Source organism: Microplitis mediator, chromosome 2 (genome assembly GCF_029852145.1).
Source record: "Microplitis mediator isolate UGA2020A chromosome 2, iyMicMedi2.1, whole genome shotgun sequence".
In the NCBI taxonomy this organism is placed as follows: Eukaryota; Metazoa; Arthropoda; class Insecta; order Hymenoptera; family Braconidae; genus Microplitis; species Microplitis mediator.
The window spans coordinates 16,992,171-17,004,872 of record NC_079970.1 but is presented as its reverse complement, the minus strand read 5'-3'; the positions used below and the strand labels follow the sequence as shown (position 1 = coordinate 17,004,872).

Sequence of the window (12,702 nt, the reverse complement as noted above, 5' to 3'; positions counted from 1 at the left end):
TGGAATCTTTTTGAAAGGAATTTTTTACATAGGTAAAGATTTTGTCAGATTTGAATCTCAATAATAAATTTTACAGTTTTCAATACATAAAAAAAATCAGTACTAACAACATTATTCAACTTTTTTTGCTGTTGGTTTTCATACAAAATATTTGTATCAAACAAAAATATGTTGGCAATGTGATTATCACGTAAATATATAATGAACTTGAAAGAAGCTGTAAAATTTTTCTCTTAAAGTTATTTTTGCATATTAATATTCTACACGTCGATAAAATATTTTTAAAAATATTTTAAATGTCAATTATAAAGTTTAAAAAATAAAATCACGAATTTTAATATTCATGGAATGATGTTATATATATATTTAAACTTGACATTTGATATATTATTAAATTAATGATATTAATATCAACATATTATAAATATTAATCATTCTATCAAATGACATTTATATTATTAACGCGAAAATGAAAATATCACTCGACGTGGTATAATAACAATTTTACCTGGCTATCGTTGCTTTCATAATTGCTCGATCAATAATAATGACTCACCTGCAACAAAAACAAAAAAATATAATTTAATTTTTTCAAACTAAATATTACTTGTATACAAAAATAACATTCCCAAACAAAACTACTGCTTTAAAAAATTTTAAATATCCACTTTAACTGTCAAAAATTTTAATTTTATAAATAATTCGACTTTCTGGTTAATTCTTAACCTTAAAATCTCTTCTGTAAAAATATACAATCATTTATAAGAGTAATCTACAACAACGATATCAAAAACTTGTTGACACTGATTTAATTTTAATAAAAATTGATAACTTTATTAGATGAATTAGTCTTTTATTTTTTTATTTAACACCAGAAATATCGATAATTATCGATTATTTTCTATTATATCAAATAACTTTATACAATTTGTACCTGTATGTATTTCTTGTACAAAATAAACCCATAATACAGATTTATTTCTATCACATTCACTTATTAAATTTAATTTATTATTATGTTTTGTTCAAATAATTAAACACAATTTAATTTAAATAATTTAAAGAGTTTAGAAAAATTTATTGATACTTTTATTGCCAAGACTTTTAAGACAATACGTGTGGTATTGATTGTTTTTACCGACAAAAGTGTCTTGATGGATGTAAATTAGTGTACTCTTATCTTATCAGTTGTATATATATATATATATATATATACAAATATAGATGTGTATATTTACGTCTTATGAAGATAAGAAGAAAAAAAACTGGTAGGAGAAATTTATTAAAGATGTCAAAAATATAAAAAATAATTTTCATAATTATTTTTACTAATTTAAATATATAAAATGCTACAAGCATGACTAAAAAAATTAATGGTTAAAAAGATATTTTTTGTTTCAAATAAATTTATCATAAAATGACATTATTTTTTTTTTAATTATAAAAGTGCTTGTATGTATGAGAGTAAATAAAAATGAAAATGCATTGTTTATAATGCAAATAGTGTAGTAGGTGTGTTTTTTTAAAAATCTGCGAGTGAAATGTATCTGCTAGTGATAGCAACATAAAATGAGCAGGGAAGTTAAATAATGAAACAAAAAATAAAATAATGAATGGGGATAAAAGAAATCTACAAACAACTTTAGATAAACTCGTGTGACCTGATTGAATGGAATAAAAGTTTGTGAAAAAAAAAAAAACAAATTTTAAAAAAACAAGTCGGTCGATTACAAATAAAGTTCAATAAAACTTTGTATAAAATAGTTAATTAACCAGATAATTCAAGTTTAAAATAAAGCCCTTTTAATTATTTTACAAATTAGTTTTATAAGAAACTCAAAATGCAAATATATTTAATAGTTTTTATTTTATATGAATATTATTTATTAACTTAAATTGAACGGTTTGAATGAAATAATAATTTATTGAGTAAAATTGATATAATTATTCCATAAATTAATGATTTAGCATAAATCAAAGCCGATTTTTTTTTATTTAGAACGTGGGTTAGATAGATGATATTAGTCGATAGTAAAAAAGTTTTACGCCCTCGAGAGACGTGAAATGACGCCCACTTTTCTCACATATGAGAAAATCATGATAATCTTGTTATCGTATTATTATTATTTTTTTTTTTACGCGAGCATCGTCGTGTCAAGTACAAACAGGAAAAAAGAGATCACATTTTCTATGCAATATCACGTTTTATTTATCCACCCACATATTCATTTTTTTCTTGTATATAAAATAATATATGATGTTTTGTATAATAAATAAATTTGAATATAAAAAAATGTGATAAACAAAATAAATAATTATTGATTTAATATAAATTGTATGTGATTTTGATATATTTTTAAATATAAAATTGTTAGTCTGTTCTACATGAGTTGGCTTATAAAAAAATTGATAAATTTCATATTTTTATTAATCGTTTCAGTGCCAATAAATGAACTTTTGTGTGACATGAAAGACAGATAAATTAAATGTTGGAAATATAAAAATAAATAGATGTATATAATATGAGAAAATCAATTACAATTTATTTATCTAGTATAGCCTTTATATTACGTACACTGTTGAAATTTTTTCGAGTTTTAACGATAATTGTCATGTAAATTTATGCTGTTTTTACTCTCTTAAAATGAATCAGTGAAAAGTATTCCAATTAGTGAATATTCACTACACAGATAGTCCCAAGTGTATCACTGATTCAATTAGTGAGATACTTGGGACTGATTCGCAGTGAATATTCACTGATTTGCAGCACTTTTCACTGATTCATTTTGAGAGAGTACAAAATCCCGAAATCAGGAAAGCTAGAATTTATGCGTAGCATATTCAAGGAGGAAGATTTTAATCAGGCGGTCTGATAGACTAGCTGCCAAAAATAATATCACGTTCAAAGTGCTGAATTTTTCTTCATTTATATATGAGCATTCATTTACGATAACAGCAATAAGGCTTTGGTACTCTCTTAATTTGAATCAGTGGATTTCTACTGGTTCGCCAATTATACCTCACTGGTTTACTAGTAAAACTTACTGATTCGACTAGTGGTCTTGGCGGCCATTTAATCCCACTGGTTACTCAGTGAACTTCACTGATAAACCAGTGAATTTTGATGGCGGACGTAGTCACTGATTCAACAGTGAGCTGATATAATTTTCATCGGAACCCAACTTATACAGATAGGGGATGATTATTTACATAAAATAAATGAATTAAAAACATATTTACGCAAATTCACTTTATTCAACTTCTATAACATCAACTGTGTTAAAATTATTCAAAATAATGTGGAAGAAGGAAACTGCACTTCGAGCTTTCTTCGAAATTTCACAAATATAATGGTCGATTGAATTATAAAAATTATCAAGGCTTGGAGGACAACTTAAATTAAAAACATAATATAATTTATGCTAAATAGAAAATGCAATAATAGGGCCACAATTTGGCTTGAAATCTATTAATTAATTCAATATTGACATTAAAAAACAAACGTCAGGGTATGTATAACTTGGTATAACCGGTGTAACTAATCATAGGTCGCTGTTGACAACGGACACTCGAGGTACTTAAATTTCGCACTGGTTTGAATCAGTGAACCCAATACTCATTCATTAGCTTACCAGTGAGCAACTTTGAATCTCACTGATTCACCAGTGACTTTTTTACTCACTGAATGAACCAGTAGATTTCTCACTGATTCAAATTAAGAGAGCAAGAATTACCAATTGATATTATGAATTCAAATAGCTTAGAAGTTTTTAAAAAAAATTATTTGATTTTCTTTTGAATATTGAAATTGAAAAGTCCAGTAGTTAGTGAGTTTGATAATCATATAGCTGTAGTTTAAAATATCTTAAGTATTGTAATAATTTGTTCACTATTGAAATGTGGCTTACGCTATAAAAAATTTCCGAAGTGAACGAGGAATGAATTATTTTTTATTTATTACTCTCCTTTGGAGTGAAATATTCTTCGAAAAAAAGTTTTCGCTTTTCTTAAATGTTTCGACATTTATATTGAGTGCGGAAATAATTACGATCTTCCTTTACTTACAAGGTAAAAGACCTAGTACCCGATCACTCCATGTATTTGTATATCTATATTTTGATGTTCTAATTAGCGGATTGTCTAACTTAATATTTTTTATTAGGTGCTCCTGCGCAATTTTCAGATAGTAATAGTAAGAAAAAATATTATGTGAGTAACCTAGACAAAAATATTATATATATACTAGATATGAAATTGATGTTTAGGTGAAAAAAAATTTTTAAATTACTTTTTTTCGCATAAATGATTTTACAAAATTATAAACAGCATGAAGTTAAAGAAATAGATTTTTCATTTTCCATCATTAGTATAATTTCCCTATAAGTTATAAACTGTCATATGATTTACATTAATCATACCACAAAATAATATGTTACATTGTAAAATTTTTCATTTTCTAAACGCTTATTGAGCATGATTTCATGCAGTTGACAGATGCCATTTTCGTCGTGCTCCGTACCAATAATCATTGTCAATTTTACTACAGCAATAGTAATGTTTGCATGTGTTTATTTCGATTTCCACGGAAAACCAGAAAGGTCCGGTTTTAATATGACACCATATATTATTTCAAACGAGAATAGTTTCTTCGTATACTTACTGAGTTACTAAAGCTTTTCATAAATTGAAAATAAAATATATAATGTTCAATTATCAATACCTAAATCAATCATTTATAAAAATATTTATAATTTTTCATAAAAAAGTTATTTCCATTAATTTATAAATTTATTCAAGTGTCAAAACGAAATCAAAACGCTAAAAAAATCTTTATTTATTCCGCTTTTTTTGGATTGAAATAAAATCGGTATTCACTCCCGATATTTTAACAGTGAAGAAATTAAAAATTGTGTATAAAAATAAAGTATGTAAATAATTTAAATTAGAATGATAATATTTGTTTTTTTGATTTCTGGTCGATTTGAACTTGTCAGCTTCAAGTAATTTGCTTTGAATTTCAAGAAAAATTTTAACAGTAAACTTTAAAAGTTGATGTTTATATGTAAGAATATATACAAAGGAAAACAAAATTAATGCGCTTTCTGCTTTTAACCGAGGCAATTTAAAATCGTCTGTGTATTAAAAAAAAAGTGTTTGTGAAAAAAAAAATTATCTAGCTTGTGATATTTTATTTTTTCGCTTTTATATTCAATATCGCTATAACGCCGGTACTGAGATTTAAAGGGAAAGAAAAAAGCAACAAAGACGAAGCATAAATAAATATTAAATGAAGTGCTGTGATGTTGTAAGTTACTTATATATAAATAAAAATAATGATAACAATGATAATACTTTAATGACGAATGATTTAATGATAATATATTTATATTCAAAATATATCTACGTCACTTACTGACGTAATTTATTTTCTTATTTTCTTAATTATCTTCTGAACAAAAGATAATTACATTCTTTTGTATTGTAGTCATAAAATTGAAAGCTTTTTATTTTTGCTTTTATCGTTTGTTAATTAAAAACAATAATTAGATTCTGTTTTGCACAAATTACATTTTCATTCTTTTTTTGTGTAATGTTTAAATATATTGACAAATTATTTTTTGTAAAAAATAGTGTTTCAAATAATTGAATAAAAAAATATTTAGGTAAATTAAAAAAATATTAATAATTTAAAAATGAAATTATTTTATTTAAATCAAGGGAAATTAAATTTTTAATAAAAATAATTATAACATTGGATTTAGTTAAAAGTAAGCGTAGATAAATTTGAAAGATAAAATTGACGGAATATTGAAGTAACATTTAGCCGTATAATAGTAGATGTCGCGTGCGAAGCCAAGCGTTAAGGTCGTAAGACCCCTTATACCACGTTTGGTCGATCAATATGTACCCTGGTAGGTTTCGCGCGATATCCGAGGGTAGTTTTGCACACTAGTATATATGTATATATTCTCATCTACACTATGTCTACTGGCATTGGGTGTCCTTCCTGGTTTGAAAGTGAAAGTGTATGTACATCATACTCACACATATATACATATGTATGTGTATATATATAAACTCTGGCTTCATATATTTTAAGCGTCATCAGGGGTGAGGGTGAACAGAAACTATAACTTGCAGCAGTGGCAGTAGCAGTACTAACGTTATTACCATTCCACGAACCGGGCTACTGCTACTGACTGTAATTTCGGCGATTGGCCTCAACTTTAATTCAACCCCCACTATGTTCCATAATTTCCACCCTCGCTATTTCCCAGCGCAATTTTCAAATACACCAATCCACATAACAGACATCCGTTAGTTGGTTCCATGACAAATATTTGTCACAGATACCAGTTTAATTTGTACCAATACAAGCTTTTGCTTTTAATCATTTAATATTCTAGATGTCGTGGCTTTGATGTTTTTATCCGCGTATTTTACTGTCGCGTAATTTATCACTCCAATCAATTTGTTGCCCACATAAATAAGCCATCAGTTAATATGTAATTTATTTTTAAAATTCACCAAATATTTAGAATAATTATTCAGGTATCACACTAATTTATATAATCATTTTCGATGCTTAGATATCTAACATTCTGTTTATAAATGACATTTTTTTATGTTAATCATTAGGAATATCATTACTGTATAATTATTAAATTTTTGTTATTATTGAAAGTTTTTATGCTCAATCGAGTTTAAACTCCAATTAAAATATATTATGAATTCACTAATCTATTAATTTCTTAAATATTTAAGTTAAGAATTTATTAAATGAATAATTTATACTTAAGAATTATTCAATTATCTCCGTATTTATTTTTTTCCCAATAACTTAGTTATTAAATAATTCATTTTACTAAAGGAATTTTAAGTTAATTAAATATTTTTTATTTTGAATTTTTAATAATCAAAAGCAATAGAAAAATTTTTTGTGAAAAAAAAAAATTCATTAAGTTCTTCAATAGATTAATCGCATAATTTCATATAAAAAAAAATTATATGTATAAAAATAGTTTATGAAAAAAGAAATAAAAAAAGAAAAACTTACATAAAGTTAAAAATAAATCCGTGAAGAAAGTTTAAGTAAGCCAATGGAATAATTTTCAATTGAAACTGAGAAAAATATAAATATAAATAAGAATAATAATACTGATTTTAACAAAATCGCGGTCAAAGCGAAACTGTCGTCGAAGGAGACTACAAGGCTTCTACTGGATAGATTGGTAATACATATGCATACATGCACATTATATGTGCATGTATATATTAAATATATAACTCGGTTTGCAAATATATAAATAGAGTGGGGCAACTTTCCGTTTATGGCAAAGAGTAACTGATTGTCCGTGAAGTTTCGATCTCAACTTATTGTAAGTGTGACGTCATTTGATGACAGTGTGTCAGTATACATATACATATATATAATAATATATATACATAAGATTACTTGGGTGTGGAAATAACAACATAGAGCTTCATACTATCATTCTAAACATTATTACGTTCCGTTGGTTATATTATTAGTATAGTCAATAAAGGATCAACGATCTATGTAATATCTTTCTAACTTGTTGTATTCTTTCTAAATAATAATACAGTACTATCTTTGTACATTACTTTTATACCTATATATACTGATGTACTTCTATTCTATACTTACTATCTACGAAATGGAAAGTTTTCGTCTCTTGAATTGCTATATATATATATGCTCCGATAACACACGATGGGGATGTGTCTCGTGGGAAATCGCGACCGATCGTCAAGCTATTTCAACAGAAAACTATAGTTTATATAGGTATAGTAAAACAGACCCCATGAATAATAGTTCAATAAAATTTTTATTTTTATTTATTTTCACATTATTGACTTTCATTGTTTTCCAATCGTGCAAGTAAAGCTAAATTAAAAAATTTTTTATTTAGAATATTTAAAAATTCTACTGACGAATTTTATTTGAAATAATTAAATTTAAAAAATAACTTTTATTTAAATTGCAAATTCTTTTTATCACTATTGGGAATAAAATAACGGCCAATTTTTCTGGGATGCAAGTAAACAAATTCGATTGAATGTTTAATTCAATATTTGTCGGACTAGAGAATGACATTTAACTGTGAAGCAATACGCGGATAAAATGTTTATAGAAAAATACCTAACGTCGGTATGGAATTATAAATTGCAGGGAAATTAATTACTCGAAAGAATTCATAATAATTATTTTAGAAATGTTGAAATTGATTGTATGCACGCTAAGAATTTTTCAAAATAAATTACTATAGTTAAATGTAGTAATCAATAATATGGACTAAGTGCCATGTTTACCAAATATTTAGGAAAGAATTCACATGCTGACTAAATATTTTGAAAGTATCAAATTTGTTGGCTAATTTAATTGAAAAGTTTTTTTGTGTAACTCATTGAAAATTCTTTACTAAAATTATGATGATGTTGATGGGAATTAAAATAATGAGTTTTGTTTCAAGAAATAAATATTTAATTTTAATATGGTTAATAACTAAAACCGAATACTAAGAAATATAACAATGCAATAAACCCTGAGCATTCCAATTTTGTAAATATTGAGCATTTGAATTAAAACAGTCAAAAATACAGCTCTCAATAACTATAAAATATTAAATGAATAAGAAATTCATAAAATATAATTTATGTTTCATTGTCAAATAACCGAAATTCATCAATTTAATGGAATTAATAAATTAAACAATTTTTCTTTTTTTAATAAAATCACGAATCATTTAACCAGACATCGAGGTAAGAAATAATGAAAAATAGTAGGGTGAATGCTCCGAAAGTCGGTCATACAAGGTTATATAGCTATGCTTTGAGTAAATATATATAAGTATCAATAGGAAACAAACGTATCATTATTTTCATTCCCTTTGATCTTTTAGAATTCTCATTAAATATATTAATCAATTTATGTTTAAAGCTAAGCCGTACTGACCGAATTGTAGAATTTTCCTTTTTTTTTTTTAATTTATTAATTAATTGTTAAAACAGTCACTTTTATAGGAACCAAAAGAAGTTTAAGATAAACTTTTTCGAAAGATTTTCATCATTTAAATCGCACAATTACACACAGAGAAATTTTAAGTAAAAATTACCCAAAAAATATGATGCTGCGAGGTGGAAAATATCTAAATTTGTCCCATGCATATTGTAAAACATACTACTCGATAGCATGTAAAAGAAGTGAAATTTCTACTAACAACACAGTAAAAATTTAGTTACTGGCTAGATGTCTTTACAGTATCAAATTTTATGGGTAATTTTTATTCAAAAATTCTTTGCGTGTATTCAAGACATAATTAGAAAAGTAAAATTTAAAAATTTGGTTAGTATAAAATCTTTCGGGATATAATTTTCATTAAAATAATATAACAATGACAAAAATACTCATTACTCGAACGAAAACACTCGTTTTTGATGTACCTTAAGATCGGAACGTTTTTGCGGAACTAAAATAAAAAAACAAAATGAAAAATAAAAATCTACTGAATCTAGATTTCTGAAATGTTTCGCATAGGCACTAGTATGTTAGCCGAAAATTGTAGCCACCCCTAATCACCACTCAAGTCACCCTTAAGCAGTAGAGTTTCGTAAATTTTTTTCATTTTCGTTGCGCGAAAAACGTTCCAATCTTCAAGAACATCGTTTTTGGATCACGGAATTGGTTTAATTTTAACTCAGTATGAATTAAAAACTCGGAAGCTACGAAATTTTACATCGATTGACAAAAGAAATTGAATTTGATATCTCTACGGGTAAGAAGACTTTTCTTTATTGGTCATCTAACGGTAATTTGATAAATCAAATTAAAAATATGCTTTATATGAAAACATAAAATATCTTTGATAATTATTTATGCTCATGCAGCACGAAATTGTTTTATATTATAACACAGTATAGAGAAAATTTATATAACGTATTTTTCTAACATTTATAACTTTAATTAATAGTTAATTAGCTACCAATTAAAAAGTCTTTTGTTTGTTCTTCATTTAATATCTTCTATTAGCTTTAAATGAAAATTTTGTTTTATAAATTCTATATTAAAAAACTAATTAAAATGAATTTAATTAAAATGTCTATTTACCAAAATTACGAGTTTAATAAATTAACTGGAACGAAAAAACAAACTTTATTAAAATATCCAATCAAAGCCAATTCTATTCATCGATTTTCATGTATATTTATATTTTACATCAGTCTCGAGTTCTTTGTCAATAAAAATTTCGTAACAAAATTTAATTAATTATCATTTTGAAAAATATTGTAACCATTAAATAAATGTAATATTCAAAAATTAATATTAAAAAAACACAACCAATTAAAAAATATAATTTGAAATTCAAATTCTATGGTAACAAACATAAACATAAAAATTCAATGCACACTACAACTTGATGGCCAATTAAAAAACAAATATAATAAATAAAAAAATTTGAATTGGCCTCTCACATGTCACCGTAAAAAAATTAAAAAAAAAAAAACAAGCGTGATCAATAAAGACAGAAGGCGAATGAAATAATTAGTGACATACAACGAACCGTCAACTGTCGACGATTGTATATAACACTCTAGTGGTGGAGTACATTTGTGCATTCAAATACCAATTACAACACTCTCCTATCGTTAACGTGAAAAATTCAAACACGTGACTGTTGATTGTCGTCATATCATACTATACTAGAATATACGTCTACTAATAAACAACTGCTCTATTTTAAATATCACTAGCATATATGTATGTGTGTAGTGACTTCATTATTTGTGATGTGATGACTTTTGTAGTTGTAACGTGCAGGGAATGATTCACTCGCTAAAAATTAGTAGTGGCAAAGGCCTTTACCAAAGGACATGTCGTGGCAAACTCTCAACAGTAGGATAGTTTAAGGGTGGGTGCGTTTACGTTCTCATTCGTTCACATTACAAGGGTGCTATACTATATAAAAAAAAGATAGCGATATATACATATATATACATATATATTCACGTGTTAGAGTTGAGTGTGTAATGGGTATTACACATCAGAGGGGAAAAAAACAAGGAAAGCAAGAGCTAGACTACATGATTCAATAGGGTAGGCTTAAACTTTATACTCTCCCTTCTATACGATTTGCACCCACCTCACTGCACGGTCAACCTCTATACTACTCATGGCACTTTATGGGGTTGCTGGGGAAAGCATGAACGTTCTATTAAAAATCGATAAAACCCCAACCACACGATTCTTGTTAACGAACTGGTTTTCAACGACCGTTCCGTGAGTTTAATCAAATTTTAAACTCTAAGATTTTTTTTTATCTTCATATTTTTCACTAAAAATGTAAATAAATTTTTTAAATATTTATCTCGTATGTACATATTTTATTGAGCTTTAAAAATTTACGAAAAATAGATAAAATATCGTCTGCTAAGAGGTCAACAAAATTTAAATATAGATGGTCTTTCGAAAATTTAAATAAAAAAATATTTAATGGACTTTTTTATGATTATGTTTTACGTAATTTAAAGCTTTTTGTATTGTACTATATTGTAAAATCTAGAGGAAAAAATATTCACAAATTTCCAGATTGAGTACACCATGTGTTTAAACGATCGATACATCGAACATTAATCTCCTCTCGTAACATATATTCATTAATAATAAAAAGTAGCCCCACAATACCTCGTATTTTTGGAATTTGTCCAACGAGTTTTCATTTTTTAATGAAAAAAAATGGCCAGACATTATAAATATTTGAGTATGTCATAAAACATTTAATTATTTATGTTTTTATGACTATATTTGTATGAATAAATAATTGAATTTTAAATTATTACTTTTAGTAAAAAAAATAGATGAATTTTCAATAATTAAAATATATTCAGACTAGATTTTTTTTATCCGACATAATTTTAATTAATTAAATTTAAAAAAAAAATTTTTTAGCATAAAAATTGACATTTTCATGACATTTGAGATTGATCGATGTATCATTTAACTGACATAAAAAAAATTTTGATATTATGTGAACTAATTCTTAAAATAAAAAATATATTTATTGTAATACCTACAATAACAAAAAAATTTTTTTTTTTTATTGCCAGATAGTATTTAGCAATAAAGCCGAATGAACTCATTCAATGAACACTTTAAAAGCTTATATCTCTTCTATCATAGGCACTCGATCTCTTTGTTCAGCGAAACAACAAAACAACTGGCAGCCGCACATATTTATCGTAAAAAAAAAAAGTTTTTTACGAATAATTTGAATTTTCAGCGCAACTGTTTATCTTTTCACCCGCGAATACTTAACCAAGTTTTAACATGACTATAAACGATAAGCTAATTTCCCGAAGGACTAACGAACTTTATTGTGCAAAATGTCTATCTCACTTGAAAATAACACGCACTTGACTGTTTGACAGGGGGTTATATTTTAAAAAAAAAAACCTGACTGCGTGTCTTTCAACCACGGTACTTATCCAGAGTTGGAGCAGTACCGCTCTCGACTCATCTCTTCTATCCACTCTCGTTGTGAAGTAACAAGAAAACGAAGAGCAGAGAAGAACCAGAAGAGTATAGTAGTAGTAACAGTAACAGTAGTAGTAGTAGTATATATAGATATAGATAGAGGTATATATGTATATAAATATACAAGAGAGTGATAAAGAGAATGATAG

At 26.2% G+C, this 12,702-nt stretch overlaps 1 protein-coding gene across 3 annotated transcripts in view; it reads right to left on the bottom strand.

Moving 5' to 3' along the window:
* The window catches only part of LOC130678452 (IQ motif and SEC7 domain-containing protein 1), a 94,292-nt gene that overhangs the window by 57,052 nt on the left and 24,538 nt on the right, over positions 1–12,702 (bottom strand). Inside the window, exons 1-2 of one of the 3 annotated variants that reach the window (XM_057485653.1) lie at positions 7,058–7,209; positions 509–556 (exon numbers count right to left, since the gene is read on the bottom strand). The exons of 1 other annotated variant lie outside the window; for it this stretch is intronic. In XM_057485653.1, the coding sequence (XP_057341636.1) occupies positions 509–528 (20 nt within the window). In that variant the 5' untranslated portion in view covers positions 529–556; positions 7,058–7,209. Of the gene's footprint in view, positions 1–508; positions 557–934; positions 982–7,057; positions 7,210–12,702 lie in introns of those variants that run through there. One more of the 3 variants, XM_057485651.1, reaches the window with a different exon arrangement.